We start from the raw sequence: 26,411 nt of genomic DNA on the forward strand, positions 1-26,411 counted from the left end.
TCCATTTTATACCGCTTATAACATCCTAGATGTAAAACCGTAATCACTATAAATGCCCATCAATAAGGATATTAGATAATAAATAACGTTACACACGGACAACAGAATACTGCTTGAGACATGAAGAATGATGCAGATGTAGCTGTGTGGAGAGGAAAAGATGTCTGAGCTATTTTGTTATGTGAAAAAAAAAAATGAGTTGACACAGATATCGCCATCCCACTTGTATAAAATTTATTTACATCCATGCATCTTTTAAGCAGTCAAATGGTACATATTTATTGAATGGCTGCCGTGGGCCTCCCTGCCCTAGAGAAAAAGCAGTGAGCAAAGTCAAGGTAACCTCTGCCTTTGTCAAGCTTACAGTCCAGTGCAAGCATGAGGAAAGGAGCGGATACTGAGCATGTAAAGAAAAAGGATGTAATAGCAAAGATGGGAAAGGACAAGGGACAACGGCAGAGACGATAATGAGGGCGGGAGAGGTGACTCCTAAGACTCGAGTGATGAATGGAAATTACCTACGGGCAGACAGAGGGGAAGAATGTTCCAGACGAAGCCTCGAGGTTGAAACTGGCTTGTGGCGTGTGTTTGAGAGACTCAAAGAAAGCTGACCAGAGAGAACGGAGGGAAGGAGAGCGTGCCACGCAGAGGTTAGGGACGGAGACGTGTGCCTGACCCTGTATCAGAGTTTGGACCTGACCCCTCAGGCCATCATAGGAAGGTCTTTGGAGAGCGGAACAAATGGAAGAATGGAGTCTGCTGAGTAAGGAATGGCTCGAAGGGACCAAGGGCGCTGGCAGACAGGGCAAGGGGGACGTTGAAGTCACGAGGTGGAGAGATGGCCATGGCTGGTCCAGGGAGGTGGCAGTGGAGGTGGGAAAATGGAGACAGGTTCAGAATGCGTTCTACACCTGGGTCAGTGAGAGGAGAAAAATCAGTCCCTATACTGCCTTCTTTGTACTGATAAACAACCAGATCCTAACAAAACCATTATTATCTTAAAACATAAATGCGTTTTATTTAGTTGGTATGTGTCACCACTGTGGAGATTGTGGAGAATCTAATGGACACATCTCTGTGGACCACGTACGAACCATTATTAGCCTAGGAGACCACGAAGATGAAGACCCGCCGGCATTATAACACCCTCTTCGCAGAATTGGTAGAAAAGGGTTTTTGTTTGGCTTGCAACGCGCACTGCTGTGTTTGTTACCCTCCGGCTCCAAACAATGTCTCTCCAACTGACCGCAAATGCTGAATATGTTAGAAAGAGGGTGGAGGGGAGGAAGGCCGACTCTCATAAGCGCCTGGTTGTTCTACAGACCCGTGGGCAGAAGAAGTATGGCTGGAATGAAGGGGCAAGGGAGAAAGGGACGGGAAGCAAAAATATTGCTCCGAGAGTCTACATTCAACAAGTTGCAACTGTGAAAAACTCTTTTGCTCCTAGGACATAGTTGCAGGCAAGGGCGAAGAAGGACAGGAAGTCACACCCGTGAGTTGCTCCATCCCCGGGAACTCTGAAGAACTGGACAGTGCAAAGGAGGACTCCCAGACGACAGATATAACCGAGAACAATAACTCCATCATGAGCTTCTTTAAAACGCTGGTGAGTAGTTACCTTCGTGTTTTTCCTCGGTTCTATTGCTCAAATGTTTTGTTATTCTAAGAATAATGCGTACGTTAGTGTCGTTGTTCTGAATGGATGTCGTCGTGATGCAGCTGGGACACTGGAGGACAGCGACAAGATATGTTTGGTAAGGGGATTGCGGCACCCCAGGCTTTCGGTGAGGGCGACGCCAGAGATGGGAACTGTGAAATGAACGGTGTGGGCCCGAACCGTGTAACGTGAGCTGTGTCCTGACGGAGCTCTACTGCAATTGAATGGTCATTGATCACAAAGCTGATTGGACAACACCTCCTCTAGCTGTCGACCTATCGAAGCAGCTTTGCCATTCACGTGGCAAATGAAGCCGTAGCAGCCACTTTCTATCTGGTTGCATCGAAGTCTCCCATTTGAACTGGACGGAGGCCAAGACCCATGTCTTGCACGGCCCGTTCATCTCCGACTCCTCGGCACAGAGCCCGCGGCCGGGCACGTGCCAGACACTCGGAAAGGGGCTGGTGAAGGAACGTGTCATGAACCAGGTGGCTCCAAGTGCGTTCGGGCTTTTCCAAAGACCGAGACTAACTTCAAAAGATAAAACCGAAAAAGACCATAGAATGTGCCACAAAGAGCAAAGGTTTGTTCGTTTGTTTGGGTTAGCGGCAGAATTGACGGAAGGTCCGTGGCCTTCCAGGAGACAATTTTGAGTGTGGCGAAACTCTTGGTGAATATAAGATCTGAAGAATTTCATTATAAAATATTCATTTTTTGTTAACTTTTGTATACCTGAGTATACCAGAAGTCTGTGAGTTTCTACTGTACTAAACGGACTTCTCAAGATATTTTTTACATTTATAGTGAACTGGGCCACCCTAAAAAAAAAAAAAAAAAACTATGTATCTATGAAATAAAATCATCCTAAAGAGCTATGATTTTTAACATTTATTTTTCTCAAATTTTTAAGGTTTCACCTAACAAAGCTGAAACGAAAAAAGATCTGGAAGATACGGTAAGTAGTTTGAAGTGTGTTTATATTTGGGTTTATGTAGAGAATTGAATTTGGATTTGTGTCTGCTCCATTGTTTCTTGAATTTTTATGCATGTGTATATATATGTACACATATCCATATTTAGCAATTCGATCGTGCTGTTAGCTTGTCTTTAAAATGTGTCATTTATGTCAATGGTATTTTGGTGAAAATGTTAGAGGGAAGCTTAAAACATTTGCCAATGCTGGCTAAATAATGTCACGATAATCAATTTCATATGCAGAATAAGAACAGAACAGTAATAATTATATGTCATCCTAGTCTTTTTACTTGCATAGAGAGAGACGAGGGAATATAGTAAAAATTAGCTCCTGGAAATGAGGAAGAGGTAAGACTCAATTTAAAGTAGAAGTAAAGGCTGCTGTATTTTTGGTTTTTTAAAAATATGTTCTTTGTGTTTCACGTAATTTGAAAAAAAAATAAATAAACCTTCATTTCAAAGGCGATTATTTGATGAAGCGAAAGGGTCTCCCGTGGACACACGCCAAGTGGAGAAACATGTAGAGGAGTCAGGCTGCCCTAGAGAGAGAGCCTCATGCCTCCTCTGTCATCTTGGAAATTCGGCCAATTCCCTTCAAATTAAGTTTTGTTTGGAATGACTGATTTCTAGAGATGGTTTCCCTTTACACTTGACAGACTGATTGCCTCTGGTAGAACACATAGTTTAAGTTTCACAGGAATTGTGAGGGAAGTTTAACTTGCTGACAGATAAGTGTCTTGTGTTCTTCTTTCGTTAACTCAAAGTGCTTTGAAAGACGTGGGGACCAAATTAATGGCTTGGCCAGCCTCATGCACCTGCTACCCATATTTAAAGGGGCTAAGGTGTGAAAAGGATCCTGGAATTTGTCTCAGAAGACCTGCTCTTGAGCTCTGGTCCTACTACGTGATAGCCGTGTAATCCTAACCAGTCTGAAACCAACGTCCACATCTCTAATATTTGAACATAGAGCTCCCTATTCAGGGCTCCTTATTTCCATACGCACTGCAAGAAAGACTGAACACCATCATTACATTTGTATCGGGTTGATTGGTTCCCCTAGCATTTTTCTCTATTATTGAAGAAACCTATGTCTGAGGCATCTACGTGCATTTTCTTATAAATTATTTGTTTGCTACAAGGCAGTTAGGGTCAAGTTCAGTGAGTGGTCGGGTCCGGTGGTTTTTCGTTTTGGTGTTGTGTTTTGCATTGTTTGAGGCCAAATAGTCAGCACAATAGGTTATAAATAACGGAATAGGTGGGTGTGCTGGGCGGCCCCCCAAGTGACCTGATGCTCTCACGCCCTTCAGCTGCTCATACATCAGGACTCCACCCAGAATGTGGTCCCAGTTGAATGGGCCGAGGTGATAAAATCTCATTGCTCAGAGAGCTGAGGGGTCAGCGCTGGGGGAGCTAGGTCTCAGAGGAGGGTTTTGCGAATGTGGGTCGTGCATGATACCCACAAACAGACCCCTTTCTGCAAACGTGGTTCTCATACTTCACCGTTTAACATCTTTTCTGCCGAAGTTCTTAGAGTCACGCTTTTGAAACTTCTGTACCGTTTGTCCCTCTTCCCATTTGGCCCTGGGCAATTTTTAGCCACTACGCATTCCTCACAAAATTCCCTGCCATTTGTAACTTGAGTCAACAATTCTGAATGGCTGTGGCCGGGCTATTTCTGTTCCAATCTCGCCCTACTTTGGCTCAGTGGACTGGCTCATACTAGAAATTTCTTTTGCCTGGGAGATCTGCCCATCTAGAAGTCAGTTGAAATTTTTGTGGATGAAGTGAATAAATATTTGCTTCCCCGAAGTTTCTAAAATTGAATAAAAGGCGATCAGTTTGAGAATTAAAGTCACTCAGCGGCAGTATATGCTTTGACTCCAGGGTACAAAAATAAATCTTTTGTCTTCAGGTATTTTTTTCTTTCCCATGTGGCAATACCATTTAGGTATTTACAAGTATCAAGTAGGGACTGTGTTATCATTTTGATTGTTTTATATTTCTCACCTGGCTTTTTTGTGTCATATAGACAGAGTTCGAATGTTTTGTCATTGTCTTTACAAATGGATTTGTGTTAATCTGGGTGATTTAAATCGGTCGCCGTGTTGAAAATCCACGTGTACTTGAAATGGACCGTGAAAATGCTCCTTAGCAAATCATCTTTGAGAGTTTACAAAAGATAAACATTCATGTGCTGCCTTGTAGTTGGGGGATGGGGTGATATACCAACGGTTAATTGCCGAAGTGTTTTAAGGCACTTTAAAACAACTGGAAAAAAAAATGGATTTCGTTTAAAAACAACGTTCTAAGCTGTGACTGCTGTTGCCCGCAAGGCATCCAAAACAGAAAGTGTGTGTGATGGACAAGCTGGGCAGAAGACCTCCGAGGTCCAGAATAAAGGAACCAAGAAAAAGCCCCTGCATAGCCCCAGGCTAGGGCTCACCTTTAGGAAATTCTTTAGGCATAAGGTCTGTATCTTGCCAAACTAGGGGGCAGGGGAGTCGGGAAGAACCCTGGTCTTCACCACGTGATGTATGTATGGTTCCACACCCACCCAACTGAGCTTCTGTGAACACAGAGCCTTGGGTGGCGGGATCCTTAAATGGGCGTGAATGATTCTGTGACACATTTCAGTAATTTTTTAAAAAGCTCTTTATAGTTATAAACATCTCAGATTAGTTTCCTCCTAGTGTGGACCAGGGTTCTGAAATTACTCTTCTAACCCGGTGTTTCCCAAATGTTGAAAATATACATACCACCTTCATCATTTTTGTCATATATTTTGATTATTTGCTTGATATTCTTATATTGGAGTGAACCCATTTCCTACTTAAAATTATCTTTAATATCTTCAAAATAAATTTTAATATTACATCCTACATCGAAAATCAGAGTCGACATAAGAGGAAGGTAACTATTAATATGGCTAATAAAAAATATATATTACATTCTAGTTACCTATTTGTTAAGCTCTGAATCTAATGCCTTTTCTAGCTTTATGAAGAGGCAATTAGATAGCAGTAGAGAAATGTTAAAGATATACCAGAGGCTGACCAAGATTCCCCCCGAATATTCTTAGAAGGATGAAATGAGAGTTAAAAAAGAAAAAGGATTGTCACTATTTGATTGTGATTTAATGTCATATCTCTGTACAATGTGAAATCATCCCTGAATCCATCAATGGTATGCTTTCTACACTTTGGGAAATACTAGTCTAACCTCAAGATAACAATTTTATCTTTCTGTGGTCTGTTACATTCATTCCCAGTATTAACTAAGCTTATACTGAACCCATATAAAAACCCGTGCAGAACAAAACAATGAATAATGGCAGAGAGAGTCCTATCTCCATGTCTCTGGAGAAGAGAACACATTCTTCTAATTTCTAAGAAGACACCAGTGTTTGTCTGAAGCCATCAATTAAAAAGACCCCTGCCTTGGGCCAGTATGCTTGGAAATTTGTCTAAAATATCAACCATTCTTCACTAAGTTGAATGAACTTATTAAAAAGATTTCCCCAGCTGGATGTGATAGTCCCAGGATTGTGAATGCAAATAAAAGCTCCCTAGAAATCTCCCATTGGTGAATCTACATTTGCATAAACAAATTATGTTATGAAGCCACGCTTCAATTTCCATACAAGCTTCTTTTGTTCTGTAAAGAGAGAAAGGGGTCGATATTGCAATCGGGAGAGAGAACATTAAAAAGCGAAACCACTGTAGTGGAAGACAATTTGATAACTGCTCGTGAAACATGGCATGGACCTCATAGAAAGGAACCTCGCTGAACTCCCTCTTGGCGCTTCTGTGAGCAGGAGGCCTTGAGAGTTTAAGTAGTGCGTGACTCTCCGCAGCCCTGGATCTGCATTTCGTTACGACGTTCATTTCACGCACAGAATCTCTCCCCACCCCCACCTGAAGTGGACCACCCGAGTTCAATATTCCTAAGGCACCCCAAATCATTGGCCTCACGTCCTGCCACTGAGTTACATTTGGGGTAGGATAGGATTCTAGAACTACAGGGAAGATGGGGAGGATCTGTCTCTTTCTGGGGTTCTGTGATACAGACACAGGACTTGTGGGTTTTGCCCTGAGTTTCATTCAGTCTACTTTTCACACAAAAATAGAGTAAGGGGACAATTCCCATATGTTCTTGGTTCTCATTTATGCAACAGTTTGGACCTCGTTGGCTCTTACCCCTCTGCCTAAAACAGATGCTGTCAATGAACCTTGTGGCATGATTGTGGGAGGTGCGATTCTTCTCCTCTTTGGCTTCATTGTAACCTAGGACAGAGAAGAAATCCAAGCAAATATAAGGATAAAATATCATCTTCTAGTTTTACTCTAAAAAAAAAAAAAAAAGCACACGCACACAATGGTTATCGATTCTGGCTAATACCTAGATTTATTTCTCTACGTCTCAGGTTTCCTCCCTATAAAGAGAATTTTCTTAGTCTAAAGACGTGGAAAAGCCTGGAGTTAATAAACGAAATGAGTTAATTGTCGTAAATAATAAGGGTGTCAGCTTTCCTTGGCTGAATCCGAACCCTTTTTTCTTGGCTGCCTCACAGGCAATGCCTCTGAATCAAATTTTTTCACACGTGCTTCCAACATTGGCCATGATGACACATACACAAGGCAGGGCATTGTTTTTAGAACCTTTCCGCCATGCCCAGAAACGTCCCCTCCGCACGGAGGTTTTCCTGATGCCCACCCTCGCTGTAAGGCAGCCGAAGTGTTAGCAGCTGGCTCACGAGATTCATAAACCTGCCACACGTTCATTGTTTTTTGGTTCTTGGTGTGATGTTTGCATCTTACTAACACCTTTCCTCTCCCACATCCAAATGTGAAAACAAGATGAATGCGTATTGTGGAGAAGGTAAGGAAGGTCATTTGAAAGGCAATCTCCAAATCTAATACGTTAGACTCTCACAGGTAGGGTGGCCATATAAAATGCAGGCATGCCCAGTTAAATTCAAATTTCAGATAAATAGCAAATAATTTTTACTGTAACTATAACTATATCCCAGGCAATATTTAGGACCTATTTATGCTATATATATATGTGTGTATATATATATATATATATAAAATGTTATTCTTTGTTGATCTGAAATTCAAATTTAACAGAGCATCCTGTATTCTCATTGTTATTTGCTAAATCTAGCAACCCGATCCATGAGACAAACTCCAAAAGATACCAAGAGAATTTATATTTTTGGTTTCCTTGGTTATGCAGACGAAGAATATTAACTCAGTAGATGCTGGCAGAACACCTTGTGGAACACTTTGGGGAGAGAGGAGACAGGTAGGCAGAGAGAGAAAAGACTAATGGTCTACGACATTTAATACAGCAGATAGACCTGAGCATGTACCGTGGCCGTTTGGGAGGGTCATAAATCATGGTAATGTCTGATTCTTTTCCGTAACAGCCCCCGAATTCAGATCTCAGCTCTGCCCCCCTGTGAGTGTGACTGAGGGCAAGTTATTTAACCACCCGGGACCAAAATTTCCCTAACTGTAAAATGGACATGACAATTAGTTTCTTCCTCATAGGACTGTAATTAGAACGTACGGTTGCTCAGAACAGTGCCTGGCACTGCTACCTTTTACTGTTATTATTAAGTCAATAATTAAAAGTCAGAAATTATGTCTTGACGAGGTGACCGTGGTCCAAAGGGCTAAGCAGGGTGAGATGCGGCAGAGAGGGAACCAAGGGAAGTCACAAAATCAGCCAGGCCTGAGGTGCGTTAGGGATGAAGTAACCCGGATCTGTCCCAGAGAAATTCGAGAACTCCGGAATCTGGGGGGCTTTTCTTGTAACCCCGATGTGGCTTTGGCTGAGTAGGCTGAGCACGTGTGAAGGGACAGCCATGAGCTGAGCAGATGCACAGGCGTCTAACGTGTAGAAAGGCAAGCGACAGATTTTAAAGCAAAACGGCATGGGGTCGTTAAGCAAGGGAGCAGCTACAGGACTGACTCTGCAGGATCCATGATGGGCTCAAACCAGCCCCTTTCTTGGAAATGGAAATGAGGCCAGCCCCACTTCTCCAGGTTCCTCAGCTGAAATGGATCCCTGAGCAATGCGGGTTCTCCCAGGAAAGCAGGAGGGCAGGTCCATGCTGGGGAGGTGGCCACACCTGGCCAGCCCCTGATCTTTCTGCTTCCGACCCCTTCCTCACGAGCTTGCCCAGGGCCTTTAGAGCACGCTGTAGCCTGTGCGTGGAGCATCCTTCCTCCTTCTCCAACTAATTTCCGGTCACCCTCAGACGGTAACACATCACCTCTTTGTCAGTAAAGCCTTCCCCGATTGTCATGACCAGATCTAATTTTCTGGTCCAGCTTTTTCTTTTAAATACAATTCCTCCTCTCCTTCCCCCACACCCCATAGCACTTATCACAGTTTAAATTATACAATTTTTGTGGAATTATTTGTTTAGTATCTTTCTCTCCATGAGGACACATAACTTAGTCCTCATCAAGGAAGGGACTCGATGCATTTTTTATGAATAGATGAATAAATAATACTTTCTCATATTTTCTGAAGAAGAAAGCCAACTACTTGCTGGAGGCTACTTCCCCTTTAATTGGTCCTCTTTAATTTAATTACTATTTAAAGCTAAGACCCAAGACCAATTAAACACAGATCTTCATGAGCTCAGCTTTTTTGAGTTCACTGTTTATAAAATGCAGAGGTTATTTTAAATCAAGCCATTTGTACCCTTTTAAATGGAACCGGGGTTATCCCAGGATCGACTACCACAAAAGTAATTTCTATATTTTGGCCCTTTAGCTCACGATTTAAATGTAGAATATGTTTGATAAATGACTCCCCTTAGTATCAGAAAACTCAGCACAGAAAATATTGTTTCTTTCACCAAATAGTATAATAGCTTATGTTATTTGCCAGCACCCTTCGGAGAGGTGACACACTGTGTGGCAAGAACACTAGGTAGAAGCCGGAAGACCCGAGGCCACACTGTGGCCCTTGATTGACGTTAGGCCCCAGTTTCCCCATCTGAGAAAATTCAGGCGTTGGACTAGGTGGTTGCTAAGACGCTTTCCGACATAAAAAAAAAAAAATACTATGACACTTCCTATATTTTTTCACACCCCATTTTTACTGCTAGGTTTTTTGTTTTTTGTTTTTTGTTTTCAGAAAATGTAGTCAAAGATCTGATGTCCCTGGAACTTAAAGGGTTACTGTCATAAGTTCCTGGAGCAAAAACCATAACACGAAGACACTTCAGATGAAGGGGTTAGGTCAGATGAACCATGTGGAAAAATTTTAATACCAATATTCACTCATGTTGAGATAAATGTAGACTATAATTCTCCTGACTTCCCCTTCATCCCATGACTCAGGAGGTGGCAGAGCCAGGGAAGAAACGGCCCAGCCGTCGAAGAAGTCACCTATCCCAGAATGAGACCTCGAAGTGGCCACTCAGAAGGAAAGGGGAAGAGAGAGAGGAGGCAGGAGAGAGGGAAAGGGAGGGCGGAGAAAGAGAGCGTGAAAAAGAGAGCGGGAGAAAAGGGGGAGGGAGGAGGAGAGAGAGAGAAGGAGGGAAAGAGAAAGAGAATGAGGCCGAATGCACAACATTCGAACTTTTAAGTCAATGGCAATCTACCAATTACAGCTAAGTGAGATGTAGGGGCTGCTTCTAAAAGTAAAGGACGGGGCGTGTAGGGGCTCTTCTGACTAGATAGCCCCTCGCTGAACTCCAGCCTAGGTGAGCTTTATCGCCAAGGTAGAGCGTGGGAAGAAAGTGTGAGAACTCTGTTTTAACTTATGTTTCTTTTAACCCTTGTTTAATTTTGAATTTGGAGTAGTAACACAATACATCTTTATAACATAAGCAAATACACATATATTGGAGATTCGTATTCAAGATGTTTTACTGATGAGACCATGACCAAAATCATTGAAGACTAATGACCTTAGGATGAATTAACATTCTAATAGCAAAGTACCTCTCATGATCACCTTGATTCCTAATGAGTTACTTACATAAATATAAGTCATGGTTCTATAGATCTTTTCATTTTTCCAAAAGGAAAAATATCTTGATTTTTTTCCCCAAGATTTTAACACAAAGCTATATTTATAATAGAATATTTGGAAAGTACAGAAAATTATGAAGAAGAAAATTAACATGCATAACCCCAGCCCATGTTTATACATTTTTAAAAACTGAGAGAACTTTCGCTTCTGAAATCCAGAGATCATTTTGAATTTGTTTAACTCTGTAGGGTGCTGAAAAGTCACCTGTCACTTCAACAGACCTCAAGTCAGACAAAGGCAACTTCGTACCCCAGGAGACCCAAGGGGCAGCCAAGAATCCTGCGGCCACAGAAACAGCAAAAGAAGGAGCCAAGGAAAAGGGAGGACCCACCTCTCTGCCTCTGAGCAAACTATTCTGGAAGAAGGTAAGACAAGATATGGAGAGGATGGGGGGTGGGGCTAGATGGCTTAAGAAATGATCTCTACTAGGCCAACCGATGTACCCAACAATGTGTAGAGTTGTTTTCTTTTTTTCTTCTCCAAAATGACTCAACCAGCTATTGAGTGGAAGGCTTCTAATTTACTCCTGGGAAGAATGAAATGCCTAACATGTTACAAACATGTGTTTCGTGGGAAAGAAAAGGAAATGAACAGCTAGAATTTCTCATTCTTGGACTTGCTCCGGTCCATGACAGAGCCTTGTGGCATTTCGCGATTTCATTTTCTTTCCTAAATCATTTATTATTTATTCCTCCCAGTTTCCCTTGAGCGTCCTCACCCCGGAGTGATGACCCACCACCAGGCTATCTCTGTTTCCCCAGCCAGATATGATCAGTCACTAGAACTACTAAATTTCGCTCTCCTTTTGGAAAACCAAGGTATTCACCCCTTTGCCACCCCGGGCAAGCATATAACGTGCTCTACAATAGGAAAATTCAAACTGCCATCTGACTTTTTCCCCTCTAGAATTAAGGTGGGGTGCAAGGAAATGGTTTGGGTGGGGCTGAGTGTTTCTGAGAACCATTCCTTGATCATCATTGCTGAGTAAACCCCTGTTCGGCTGCCACCCATGTTCAAAACTCTCGCCTGTATTAAATGTGGCCAAAAAATGAACAAGGAGTCAGCGGTGAGGCAGCGCGGGGTCATTTTACAGAGCCGGAAAAAAACCAATGTAGAAATTTCATCGAAATCCATGCCACTTGGCACACAAAGCCAGGCAGGTGATAACTAACTGTTGCTGGATTTCTGGAACTCTTTCCCGTGTGTTTCTTGCTGTACGAAGATCTTCTCTCTGGATTCTACCCAGAGCCACAAACTCCAATACTTAATGAAAACTTTGGGTGATGTCATTTGACTTTCTGTCTGAATTCTCTTTTGTCGCCAACCACTGTTTACTTATCTTTAAAAAGTCTTTGCCAACGACATAATGTATAAAACAGTTCACTGTCAAGGGAGTGACATTCGTTTGTGGGTGATCGTGGAGATGATGAGTTAGGTGACCATGGAGATGAGTTAGGTGACTCATATTCAAACATCTTTATTTAAATCATCAAGTATATAAATTTTTTAAAAAGTATATTAGGAAAAATAGAACGGGCACATTAAATTCAGTTTAATATATGTTTTGCTCAAGGTGAGACTACATGCATTTAGTTGGAAAAATAATCTGATTGAAAGGAAAGTGTTACATCAATAACGGTACTGATGTTAAGTAAATAAGGGTAAATTTGGGTCCTCCCAGAAGCAGACGCCAGAGTGAATTGATGCGCAAGAGCTTTATTGGAGGAAAGTGAGCGTGAAGGATGCGGGGGAGGGGGCAAGAGGGGGAAAGAGCCCGCCCACCACAGGGAGGGCCTGACACCTGAGAGGGAAGGGAGGGGAGGACGGAGGGAGGGAGGAGAGGGTCAGAGGGCGGACCGAGCTCTGGGGAAGCCCAGAGCGGAGCCCCACTTTGGGCAGAAATGGCCTAGCGCTCAGCCATTAGCTCAGGGCAGCCAGGAGGAGCACGCCCTCAGCATGCACACCGCGGTGGGTGCCGGAGGAGGCGTGACCGTCGGGGACTGTCCCGGCAGGGAGCTCTGAGTGGCACGCCGCCGTGGCAGCCCCAGAGGGCGCACACCATATGGCAAAAGCCCTGTCGGAGGTCGGCCGATGGCTGCGGTTCGAGGGACACGTCCATGAGGGTTAACGGCTGGGCGTCAGAGCCGACTCTGAGCCCCAGTCCGCCTTGACGTGCCTCAGTTTCCCAATGTGTAAAGTGCAAATAATAACAGGACCTACGTCATGGTAAGCCTCCGCTACGGTGTCTCTTTTAACCTTTGGATCTCGTCAGGGTTACGTTGATTCCTCTTAGAAATTCAAGCTATTCCCATCGAAAATAAAGGGCGGGACCACTTGGCGCCTCCCTCTCCGATGACAGCATTTCATTTGTTTCATTTTCACTGTTTTATTTTGTCGTTGTTGTTGTTTTTACCATTATCCAGCTTTATTTCTTTAGTAGCATATAAAAAATAATGTAGCTAAGAGAATTTTAAAACCGAACCACTTGTAAATCGTGTTTTTCTTTCGCCTGATCAGAAAGAATAGGTCTATATGGAAGTAAAAATCACTTATTTGATACTGTTTTTAAATCACTTTCTTTGTACTGATTTTTTTTTTTTAATGCTGTATACTTCGTGTTAAGTACTAGGCATTGAAAGGACAGCAGTGACCTCTTGCAGTTCAAAATCTCATGGGGGAACTTACGTTCTGGTAGCAAACAAAACGGAAACCTTTGGGTTTTTTTTTTTTTTTAATTAGAATAAGTTTGGGTTATAAAATCATTCTCGTAAAAATTTTGAAAAATAGAAACAGTAGAACGGTCTGATATATTCACTAACTCGCTCACCATCCAAGATGCTCTGTACTCGCGTTCTGACCAGGTTTTCTCTTATACGTGCTAAAGGGGACAGGAGACTGGCCTCTCGTTATCCACTTTTAGGTCCTTAGACCAGCTGGTTTTTCAGCCACTGCTGACATAAAGGCTATACCCATAGGCCAGTGTGCAAATGTACAAAACCGTGCAAAACGGTTTTGCATGGTTCTCGAACACAGCCCTAAAAATGCAATCAGTCACGTAGTATAAAATTATCTCCTTTTCCATTCTATTCCAATTCCTCTGGTGACATTAAGAAGAGAGTCTCTTTCTGATTGTAATAGGCATTTCTCACTGTGCTAATACTTGCTGACCTTTTTAATAAAGACTGAAAATAATTAGGATCTAATGGGCATTTTCGTTTAATTCATTGCAGTCGTTTTAACACATCTATTTACAGCAAGGGTGTTGAGATTACATTCATTATAATGACAAGATGCTTTCTTTTAAAATATATCCACTTGAGTAAAAAAGGTGATCAATTGAAAGAAAAAATTCACGTAAATACAGGTGGTCCATGGACGGGTCAAGAATTGTGAAAATAGAAATAAATTTTTAAAAATTAAAACAAAAAGAATTGCACAGGTGGTGTGCGGATTGTAGAAGTTTGAGAAATGCTCAATCGGACCGATTCCCCAAACGAGGAATGTTTTACCGAGTGGGTTAACTTTAAAATATGAAACTGCAATTTCTCTCGAATGCCAATTTCTTAAACATCGGAAAGATCTGGAAGTTTAAAACCACAACGAAGATGACAGAAACACCAGTCTCCCTCTTTCTGCTCCTTGCTATCAGATCAAGTTCCCACTTTCCTCTGAAAAACAGTGAACCCATGGCCAAGAACTTTCCAGACACAGGAAACTAAAGACATAATCTAATCTTGTTATAACCAAATGGGACTTGGTTGTAAGAGGCTTTGAAAAACTAAAATTGCTGTTCTTCAATGGTGGGAGGGTTTTATCAGCCTAATGTAGACAGTAAATTGACCCTTGAAACTTTTGTGGGTCAGGTTTGAGAGGTCTGGCTTTTAAAAATATTGTTTAATTCTTTACCTGTTCATAACATTAAATAGCCTACAGCTGGTCTCAGGGAGAAGGGGTATCATCCCTTCCTAATGCTCTATGATTTCTTGACAATCTGAAGCTTCTAGAAAACTCACAATTCTTTTCAAGGTTATGTTTGTGCACAGGTGAGCTTCACTTTGATAAGAAGGTAAATAAACAATCCATGTTGGAAACCTCATCTAGAGAGACAGCAAGTCTAGTAGTAGAGAAGGAAGTTCACACAGTCACAAAAAAAAAAAAAAAAAAAAATGTGTTTCTGATCCTTGAAGTCATCATGGCAGGGGCTCTTGACAAATGGATGATGGCGGCCGCGGCACTGACTTCTGATAGAATTGGGGTAACTCCTCTCCCATTTGGGGCGCGACGGTAACAGTGTTTGAAGTGGGACATGTTGGACTCCAGCCATCCGGCCCTCCATAGACGCATCTGAACTGAACTGAACTTTGACACGATGAAATCGGTCCCTAGAGAGAACAGCTTCTGATGCCAGCTACCGCGCCACAGTCAGGAGAGGGCGACGGACCCTGCCAATCACAGAGCGCCTGCTCGCTTCCTCGGGACCACGGGGTGAATTTCTCCGGACCCGCGACCAGAATGTTCCTACGCAGCTCCTTTGTTTTTACCTAACGGTGTTTGCGTCCCGTGTGATCGATCACGCTTCCCTCTTTTCATCAGCTTCCTGAAGATGTCAAGGTAAAACGTGCTGCTTAGGACCAAGGCTGGTTCGTGTTTTCTGCAGTAACTCCTCCATTTCCATCCCGGCTGCATCTGTAGGTTAATTTTCCCTTCGCCGCATTTTCAACTGCACAATTTATATTGTCTCGCTGTGCCGTTTACCTTTGCGTGAGCCTCCTTCATGTTCTTTTTGGAAAAAGGTACTCGCGAGCACTATCCAGGGATTTCACGAGAAGGCTGTTGGCTCTAGGATTGGTAACATTCTGACTCTTGCTTTTGTTTTTTTATTTTTCCTTTAGTCAGTTAAAGAGGATTCGGTCCCCACAGGTGCAGAGGAGAATGTAAGTTACACATTAATCGACAGAATCCATTCTCGTCTTCTGCATGTTGGACCCCTGGGTATCTCCGCTCTGGAGTCCTGTGTTCTTGCATGCTCCGAGTGTTATTCACCTGCTGTAGACTCTTTCACCCTTATGCATGATTAGGGACCACTGGGGAATAACTTTGGATGAACGTTCGTGATGCCCATTGAATCAGGGCCAACAAAACGCAAAATCACAGCACACACTTTAATCATTTGTTTTCGTTTGGAGGCTGAAAGAGTCTACTAAACATAAGAACATCTCTGGATTTCCTTAAGGGACAAGGATGCTACACTCCTCCATCATTCTCCTTTGATTGCTTCCTTCACCTCTACTTCCATGACAACCCGGATTCTCTACTAACTGCGGGTGGTACCCAGGGCAGGTAGCTGCATCAGACATGGGAGCATCTTACTGCAATATATACTGAGATTGCCATTCTCAGGCCAGAGAGCTGACTCTGTGAGTCAACAAAAGCTGATAGAGATATGAAAGAAAGCAAATATTTCCTCAGAAAAATACAGAAGCATTATAAAAATTGATTTAAATTGCCTAGCCTTACAAAAAATGTTTTTATTTTTAAGCTTCTTCATTTCATCGTCTGCCAGCCTATTAGTTGGAGGGAATGAGGCTAAATAAAAAATTGTGGTCTTGGCCCCATCCTCCCCAGGCTGTGCGACATCTTGGACCCCAGTGCGCTCATCTCTTAAGTGGTCGTAATAATTTTACCTACCCCTTGGGTTTCTTGTGAGAATTAAACAGCTAATACATGTAATGTCCGCATTTCAGTGCCTGAAGCATAGGAAGAAAACGGTAATTTTGGGGGATCGGCAAATGACAGTTCATGAGACACTTCCAACCAATCACCTGCGTTTGTGTGGCCCGAGAGCTAAGGATAGTTTTTACATTTTTAAATGTTTTTTTAAAAAATCGAAAGAGGGATACTATTTCATGACGCATAAAAATTATACGAAATTCAAATTTCAGTGTTTATGAATGAAGTTTGATTAGAATACAGCCACACTCATTCTTTTATATATCGTCTAAGGCTAGGGTCATAGGGCTACGATGACAGAGTTGAGTAGGTGTGACAGGACCCTTTGCAGGAAAAATTTGCTGCCCCCTACAGTCACCGTTAGTGCACGGGAGTTGTAACAATATGGCTGAGGGCTTCCCAGTCGTCACTGATCATTTGTCTTTGTGAAATTACACATCTCACAGCTGACTCAGTGCCCACGTGGAGTGAACGCATATGGGACACAGGTGATTTCCTCCTCCCAGGTAAGAGAGACAGCAGCAGTCAAAACCTTCCAAACAGGACAATGAGCTGTTTTTAACAATATCACAAGGTTTCGTTAACTAACAACGTCTGGCTGAAATATGGTTGAGTTTGTTTCGTTAGATTTTTCTACCACAGGTTTCCAAAACCAATCTATCAACCAATGCCCAGCAAAGGACAGAGAGATTTTGGTATTTTTCCATGTTTTTTTGTGAAAAGAAAAGTAAGGCTTTTGAAGCCAATGGGAGTTTAGTGCTTTCTAGAATGAGCTTCTGGTTTCATCAAAGGCAAAATCTGTCTCTTTTGACTATAGAAGTTTCAGATCATCAGTTGTAATCTGAAAATGTTTCATCTGTTGGTAAATTGAGTTAATATTCTAACTAATGAAAAAAAAAATCATTCTCTCCTCATGACCTATAAGACCCAGGAAACAGGTACTTTTGTTGTTAGCCTCTCTTAGTAAGTAACCTCTAGATTGCAAGCGAAAGAGAACCCAACTCAACCTGGATTAAAAAGAAAATAATATTTATTGGCCACCATTACTAGGAAGTAGAATTGGTTTCAAATAAATCTTTATTCAGGCCCCCGGATTTGGCTGTATGTTCAGCTTTCCAGCATTGCTTCTCCCGGTGCAGAACAAAGGGGAGATTTGTTGAGTAGCCCCCTAGATGTCCTGGAATTTGTTCTCTTTCATTGGCCTCACTGGAGCCACATGTTCCGTTAGTCAGCTTTCACCAGGTTATGCTGCGGTAACAACCAAGCCCCAAGTTTCACTGGCTTTCGACAACAAAGATTCTTTTTGGTCCTCACTCATGCTGCCTGTCAGCTGTAAGTTGGCAATGGGTGATCCTAATAGCCTCTTTCAGCTGAGACCTAGACTGAGATCTTTGACAAGGACGTGCAGTTGGAGTGGCGGAGAGAAAATATCGCCATAGGCGAATAGCGCAAAGGCTCCAAAAACGTTCACTCGATCATAGTTTCCATCATGTCTACTCACATTCCATTTGCCAAAGCAAGCCACGCAGCGGTGGGCGTGGATGTTTAATTCTTTTACAGGAAGGTAGAGTGAATAATCAGGAAGATAATATAATCCACCACATACTGCCACCCCCCAAACCCATATGGTCAAGGAGTTAGGTCATGTTAATTGGCTTCTACCCACTCAACTGGCTTCATCCAAATACATAATCTGAAAATTAGGGAGAGAAACTGGGGTGCTGTGAAGAGAATAGGGGAGAGGAGCCACTGGGTAGAAAAATAAAACCTCTGTAAGGTCTTTGTAAGTAAATAACCATATTATAAGTGAATTCAGAAAGAATATAAAATATTAAAATGATTTTTAAATAAAAACTTTTAATATCATTATTATGTGTTTGTGAAGTTTAAGCGGAGGAAATCTATCTTACTGTAAGTCAATTGGCAAGCTCACAGCTCTAGTGAAAACTGTAGAAACCAAATTTCAAAAGTCAGTATGGTATAATATTTGAGGCAAAAAGTGAAAATACCTTTTGCCAAAACGTGTATCTTCCTGCAGTATCTAATATCCCCTACTGAAATCAAGCGAGGGGAATTTAATTCTAAGTTATAGCACAAATCTGATTTTAATTATGTCCATTAAAATGTGCAGATGCAATCATGTATTCTAAATAAGGAACGACTTTTTCCAAAGCTATAGCCTGGAAGGAAATTGGAAAACTGTCCAAATAAAAATCAAATTCTTATGTCTGTATATGCAAATCAGCTCCTAACTTAGCTCAGTTCCTCCGGGTTTACATACTAGAGTCCATGCGTTTTCCTTGGCTTCTGAAAGCCAGCTTCATGGCCTGACTGCATGGAGGGGAGTGTATGGGAGTCTCTGGGAGTCCTTTTTTATTCTGAAGAGTGAACTCTGGCCTAGAATTTATGAGTTGACACCTGTCCACATTTGGAAGGGCCCAGCAGGAGAACCAGTGGCAATCAAATAAAGTTGATTTACAAAGGTATTACCATATAACCTGATCATTTCATTATGTGAGTAATTTTCCCTCCTGACCCTTACACACACACACAAAAAGAACTTGCTGCTTGGAAGACAGAATAATTCTAAGCCCAAGAGTCATTGATTCAGACTCCGTTCATTACCTACCTAAGGGCTATGTCTCATTTCTCCACCTTTCTTCCCGTGATCTTAGGCAAGATCGGCAACTAATACTCTCCCAAAGTATTTGATCATAATCAGTCTAAACCAGTAATCCCATTTTATTTGCCAACAATTAGTCTAGGGGTAAGAATGTAACCTACTTTGGCCAATGAAATGTACCCTGAGGTAGAGGATCGAAATACAAAAGTTCATTTGGAGCAAATCTTTTGCTATGACCTTCCTTCTTTAAGACATGGGTTTGAGGATATGATGCCTGGACCTGTGGCAGCTACTTTATATCCATGAGGTAGCAAATAAAAGGATGAAAATCAAGCATGCCCTGGAAGGCAGAGCCAAAGGACAGAAAGAGCCTGACTTCTTAGAGCCACTGAACCAATCCCAGAACTTCCTCCTTCCAACCCTTTGATTCTACATCAATCACTATTGGTTGAGTCACCATCAGCCATTCAGTTATGGATGGACAACTCCAACCTCATAGCAACAGCTACTTACCTGCACTGTACTGTTGGCCAAGCATTCAATCGTTCAGACTCTTCCTCTGCAGATAGGGACAACGGTGTCTCCCCTGAGCTGTCTCGGAAACTATTTACTGAGGTACTATATTTAAATAAACACCTCGCACAATGTCAGGCATAGAAAGAGGTAGTTATCTTTGTCATCTCTCAATAGTGGACGTGTGCACGGTGGCTGATCCCACATAATCCATGCCCGTGAAGTAAAGAGCTCTTGACGTGCCTGGCCTGGTTTGGTTCTGATGTGTGTGCTGTTCCCATTGAGAAAGAATGAAACCCAGGCACAGAGGTGTCGCATGGGGACCTTGATTGACAGTCCCCGTTAGAGGCAGAGTCGAGAGTGAGACCCAGGCAGGGCTGGTGCCACAAGCTGCACTCACAGTCACTCTGTGGTGGACTGCCCACAGTTCAAGCTGAGCCCAGGGTGCTGGTGGCAGAAGCTTATTCTCTCAGAAGTGCCATCGAATTAAATCAGGCCTCGATGTGGAAACCCATCCACACTGGTCGGCTAATCTCAGTCTCTTATTTGGCTCCAGTCACATCCTGGTTCCCTAAGGACAGGCCTGAGTCACACAGCCCAGCAGCAGAAGCTGGGCTAGTTCTTCTACTCTTTGAGAGTCTTTGGATGGGACAACTTGACTTTTGTCCCCGCAGTCCCCATCACTCCTTTTCGTTGGTCAATTCATGCTGGTATTACCTGCCTTGGCTCCTGGGAGCTTTGAGTTTGCCACGCCCCAACCCAGTTCTTTGTTTGCAGAGGGAAAGGGCTAGAGGTCATGTCAATATTTTAAGAAAGGGAAGGTAGGGAGAGACAACTTAGATGGAATTGCCTTACTGGAGGGGGAGGGGGTTTCCCGCAGGCTGATCTGTTGATGGGCAGGTACCTTCCTGCTTCGGCTGACAATAGAGAGATTAAGGGTCCTTCTCAATTCGGATCATTTGGCTCATTTGCAAACCAATGGTTTGTTCTGTTTGAAAGAAAGGCAAATGGCTTCTCCGCAAGCATACTGTGTTTTTGGAAATAAGTAAGTTCCCTCGAACTTCTGAAGAAGTTGGGTCTGGCACCAGGAAAAAGGCATGCAGACACGCCTTTGGCCCCGGCCTGCTTTTCTCTGAGGCGGAGGACCGCAAGCTCGTGACGTCACTGTCAGCCTCTGATGGATATTTTTCGTCTTTTAAAACCTTTTTTGTATAACGCTTGAAATACGTTAAATCCATTCTTAGCTCAGGGGCCACACCTAAACAGATTGCGGGATGGATTTGGTTGCGGCTTGCCAGTCTCTGCCCGAGGAAATGAAAAGGAAACTATAAAACCCTCCCCAGGCCAGTTAACTCCTACCCGTTGCAGGGACCGAGAAACTGTCCCAGAAGTGACTGGGACACAGCACAGATTCAGGGAGGCAATAAAAAAAAGAACAGGTTTGGGAATCATAACGAGGATGGATCAGATTTTACATCTGTGCCCACACAGCTGGCCTTCCTTACCCACCACAGACATTCGGGGACACTGAGGTCACTAGTTGCCTTGCTGGGGGCCGTAGCAACTTAGCTAGAGTTCCCCCTCCCAAGTTCATTTTTCTTCTGAAAGCGTAAAACTTCAGTTAAGCAGCGATAGCAAATGACCGGAGCGGAGTGAGTTGGAAAGAAAATGACTTAACGGGGAAGTGGAGTCTATTAAATCAAGTGACTTTCATTTCACCCTGTCCTTTCAGCATAGAGGACAATTTCTCCACAGTTGCAGGGGAACGAGGGTGTGGATTGGAAGGCGTCATGGTTACCATCTCCAAAGCTGGCATCTTGAGGGAGTGATTACTCCTTATTTTTAACCCAGGCCAGGTGTAATCCGCCTTTATGGCAGACCAAAGAGGTGGGCCTGCTAGAATGGAGTGGGTTTGGGGTGTACTCTGAGGGGCAGTCCCCAAAAGGGACTTCCTGCCTAAGCATTGTACCTTCACGGCACAGAAACTTTGCCACGTGCAAGTCCATCTATTTGACAGTTGTTCAGAAACGGGCTGTTTGAGAGCAAGCACATCACAGAACACCAATGTTCCTTCTTGAAGATGCGCCTATGTGGAAATTGTCATAGATTCAAACCTACAGCTCCGAGGTGGTCTAAGGAAGAATCAGGACCCCGCTTTATAAAACACGGTTTGGGGAATGTTTTTTTTTTCTTCTTCTTCTTCTTCGCTGTCTTATAACCTGGCCAAATAATCCAGGTGGTGTGCGAATCACCAGTAGAGATGACAAAGCCCGAGGAAGCAGACTCGGCCTTGCAAACGGTGGATCTCAGCGACGAAGGGGATGCTACCACCCCAGAAGCCGCAGAAGTAAAACTCAGAAGAGAAGAACGCAAACCACCGAGAGCCTCCCTGATGGCCTTTCTCAGACAAATGGTAAGCCGCTCGCATCCAGCAGGAGAACACGGCCAAACCCAGATCAGCTCCCGAGAATAGAGACGCAGGTCACGGGTGGCATGACATGTAGTTGCGGGTGGTGCAGATGGCATGTGCACTGTGCGGTGGGGAAAGTCCCTTTCATGCTTCTGATTCGAGCACAGAGAACGTCTTGGTCCATTGCTGATGTTCCTTAACCTTTCCTTAACCCTGACTAATGCCCTTTTTAACAAAGAAAGAGCTGGCCTTGGGTCCTGAGTTTTTGGAGACAACTGTATCTACCTAGAAGTTAGTATTATTGTTTACTTTTAATTTTATTCATTTTTTAAGGTTCCTTATATTTATGACAACTGATGTTGCTTTTCTTATTATAGTAATTATATGCAGTTTCCTTGAAAATACATTTATTTACATAATGAGCATAGGCATTTATTAAAGAATTAAGTAATAGTCGGTCCTATATTGATGATGGAAAAATTCCGAAGGTGACACGTGAGTGTCACAAACTTGAACGAAGCTGATTTGTAAATAATTCAAATAAGGAAATGAAAACATAATATTCTAATAATGAATATGTATAACTTAGTTGGTGAATTTGCCATCCCTTTAGTTTGTACAGAATGGAAAAAAATATGGGTAGACATCTTTTGTTATCTATGAAGAGTCATGTGCATTTAATATCTAAACATCCAGGAACTTAAGTAATAGAACAAAATAAAACCCAAATCAGTTGGAAGACAAAAAACAAAAACTCATGCGAAAGGTCATCGGTTTAATTCTCTTTTAATGAACGACAGGAATTTCATTATAGTGTGCCTTTATTTTCAGAAGTATTTGGGAATTTAATCCTTTAAGAAAGAAACCCTGTTTGCACAGGCCCAACCTGTTAAGGAATTCTTTCTAGTTCACAAAACAAAACAAAACCCTTACCAGTGGGAGCTGAGGCATATTACAAACAACTCTGTCAGAAATTGTTGACAGGCATCATTTTCTTTTTGTGGCTGGGTTCTCATGGACTGAGACGCATAGCGTAGGTAGTGGGCAGCCGGCGTGGCTGGGACCCCCCTCTATAATCCTCGGCATTTACTCTGCAGTTTGGTGTAAAAAATGGAGATCAAGATTTGAGATTTTTAAACTAATTTTTGACACAATGTCAGGAAAGAAAAGAACATTTGGCCCGTTGCTGGCAAACCATCTTCACTACAAATGGGACCCCCAAATAGTTCGTCATAACATTGAGGGTGATCCAGCTCCCCTGTTTTTGAACACAGTTGAGAGATTTTAAAAAAACAAAAACAAAAAACAAAAAAGCAAACAGAATGACTTTCCTTTTCAAATAAATGACATCAGACTTCTCCGTTTAAAAGAGAGGAAATATGAGACTCCAAATAAAGAAAGAAAGACATCTAAACCACCCAATGCATTCATTCAAAACAAAGCCTTAAATTCTGATGAGGTCCCATATGATAAACTCATCCTCCAGAGCTATCCATTAGATGTTTCTTGGGAATGTTTTCTAAGAGTAAAAACTGGGCAAGTCCAAACTCTTAGGGGCATAAACTTGGAAAGAAAAGAATCCTTTGGAATCGGTTTTCCATAAGATAGGGATAGAGGTGGGAGGGGACTCATTTCCTAAGCAATCCTCTGGACGCATAGCATCAGTATTTTCTTTTTACCTATTGGAAGGGTGATGCCCAGCAGCTTGACCATTTTTCCTTTTCATATTTAAATTCTAAAGCTTCCATGATTGTTGGCATTTCTCCTAAAATTCCAGATATTTTAATAATTATTGTCTTGTATCCTGTTTTGTTTCCCTTAGAACATAACAGTACCGTTGTGATTAATTCAAATACACAAAAGGCATGGGTTTCCAGTTTACCGCAATCCCCAACACTCCCTATTGTCATACCCAGCCCAGATCACTCATTTATGTTGTTGGCTCTATCCCTGTGGGTATCTGAGTTTGCAACCCCTGGTATAGAGCCTCCTCCTCATTCTTTGTAATGACTTTATGGTATCACATTGCCTGGATTTATCACACTCTGCTTAATCATTGCTCTGTTGGTGGACATCTGGCGTGTTTCCAACCTGTTGCCTGTCATTCATTCACGTCGTCAACAAATAATTAGTGAGCACCCACTGCGTTCCAGGCACGGGGGGTAAAACAGTGAGCAGAAATAGACATGGTTCTTGTCTTCATGGAGCGTGAAGCCCAAAGAGGAAAACGGACATTAAAGTTCAACTCTGTGCCGTATTCAGTGGGCGCACACCAATGTCTTACACATGTGATCTCGGCTGCTCCGCTAACCTGTGTGGGCATTCTTGTACCCTACGTTTATGCAAGTGCGTTAGTACCCCATGGCGCAGGCTCCTGGACTTTAGCGTCAGTGATTATTTTCAGGAAACGATTTTAGGTAACATTTCATGGCTTCTCTACGAATTTAAAGTCTTTGTGTATTTATGCAGGAAGAAAAAAAGCAAAAAGCAAAACTCTGTTCTAAGGGCTTGAAAATAGAGAGGACATCTGGCCCATCACTATAGGATTTTTTTTTTTTTTTGAGCCAAATAAAGAATGTTACAACTGAGTTTAGATGTTCTTAGCAAAATATAGTTTTTATAAAAAATAATTGATGAAATAGAAGAGAAAACTCGATTTCAAATGTGTCATCTTTGTTTTGTGACCTATGCCTCTGTCCCTCAGATTATAGATTTTCTACCTTCTCGTGTCTGCCTCTCTGAAGTTTCCCCCAGACTGTGTATTTACTGTCCCACAGCAAAGTAACTCCTGGTTGAGGTTTTGTTTTGTTTTGTTTTGTTTTGTTTTGTTTTGTTTTAAGAAACGGATTGTCCAGTTTACTTCTAAGAGATCTTTTTATTTCCAGAAATTAAAACAGTAAAAATAGAAAGAGTATTGTTTTTTGAATAATTTCAGAGAGATCTTTTTATCTCCAGAAATCAAAATACTAAAAATAGAAAGAATATTGTTTTTCGAATCATTTCAGAGGAAATAAAATAGAGTCGTGTAAGTCCTTACATTGCATCCTGCACGTGTAGATATGTTACTTCACAAAAACTCTATGGGCACCTACAGATTTTTAAAATAAGTACAAGAAACAGCTAAGACATCTGTCATGCCCTAAATAAAAAAAAAAAAATGTTTTTAAAGATTCTTCTATGCATTAATTCAACTGTATGTCAAGAAATTGGGTAGTTGAAATGCTAGCGTATTTTTATGAAGTGAGTGGGTAGAGAGCTATATTCATGTACCCACAAGCCAGGTAGGCAGATAGGACCATAAAGGTGGAAAATAGAAATATAGGTTTATGATTTGTCAATATTAATAACACCTTGTACTTGAAAAGTACTTTCCTCCTCCAAACTATTGTCACCTACATTGTTTCATTTAACCGTCCTCTAGTCTCTTTAGACTGTTAGTTTCATAAGAAACTGTTAGAATGACATTCTCAAGCTTAGAGGAGAAAGACTGTGAGCTCCAATACTGAACAAATTAAAGACCCAAATGAGGAGGCAGCCAAGAAACCGGAGTTTTTTTTATTGATTACATTCAATCTAATAAGTCTAAGAAAACATATTAAAATTTACTCTCTGAAGGGGGGGCTTATAGACAGTGGTTTGTAATGGTAATTTAAAAAATAAATAAGCAAACAAACAGAAACAGTAGTTTTCTAGCCAAAGTTCCTGATCTCAAATTCTTCCCTGGGTATTTAAACATGAATACTGAACTACTCTTTAAGGAAAGGTGGCATTTGTTGGGGTGATTGCTGTCTTCACCAATGACTTACATTTTTTTCCTACCCTTAAAGGGGATTCTGTGGAAACACCATTTTTATTTGTTGGGCTTACCTGAAATTACAAGGCAAAAGAGCGGAGAATTAGTACATGAGTTACATAAAGCTGGGACGTAGTTTTATGAATACTTATCACAAAAGTGAAATTGACCTCTGTTATGGCATTTTGTGTGACTTGAGTTCAAGTCCATTTCAAATGAGCATCCTGATAAAACACAAAGCTCTGACTCAAAGGCTTTGTCTGTCCTGGAAATTTCTAGCAGGTCCTGTTCCTCGAATAGCGATGAGGCTGATCTAGTAAACGATCTCGCTGATACACACACACTAAATGTCATCCCAATTCTTCTTTTAAATCTCAACTTCGGTTGGATTTAGATCCCCATCAAAATACCTTGCATTTCTTTCAAAGGCATGTGCCCTGACCAGCAAACGTTTCCACTAAAGCTTTGAGTATCTAAGAAATATATATTGGAGATGGTTTAAACATTCCTCAGAGTATAAGTTATAGGATTGCAGACACAACAAAAGAAATAGGCAATGACTTTATCAATGTGCAAGGTGTGGCTGTCACAACCTGATCCTATCTCCGCACTGCAGGCTGATGTCCTGACGCGCTTCCCCTGTGCCTCT

General features: G+C 42.1%; 1 protein-coding gene across 5 annotated transcripts in view; it reads left to right on the top strand.

Annotated features, from left to right (window-relative positions):
- BCAS1 (brain enriched myelin associated protein 1) overlaps window positions 1-26,411 on the top strand; it is a 77,507-nt gene that overhangs the window by 38,279 nt on the left and 12,817 nt on the right. For 2 of the 5 annotated variants that reach the window (XM_036229258.1, XM_036229259.1), the window contains exons 5-9: window positions 1,448-1,606; window positions 2,568-2,612; window positions 10,882-11,058; window positions 15,586-15,627; window positions 21,796-21,972. In XM_036229258.1, coding sequence (XP_036085151.1) covers window positions 1,448-1,606; window positions 2,568-2,612; window positions 10,882-11,058; window positions 15,586-15,627; window positions 21,796-21,972 — 600 coding nt within the window. Of the gene's footprint in view, window positions 1-1,447; window positions 1,607-2,567; window positions 2,613-4,965; window positions 5,101-10,881; window positions 11,059-15,585; window positions 15,628-16,869; window positions 16,930-21,795; window positions 21,973-26,411 lie in introns of all 5 variants that reach the window. The other 3 variants (XM_016120827.2, XM_016120828.2, XM_036229260.1) reach the window with 3 other exon arrangements.

The sequence above is a fragment of the Rousettus aegyptiacus genome, unplaced genomic scaffold (assembly GCF_014176215.1).
Source record: "Rousettus aegyptiacus isolate mRouAeg1 unplaced genomic scaffold, mRouAeg1.p scaffold_m13_p_12, whole genome shotgun sequence".
NCBI classification, from domain to species: Eukaryota; Metazoa; Chordata; class Mammalia; order Chiroptera; family Pteropodidae; genus Rousettus; species Rousettus aegyptiacus.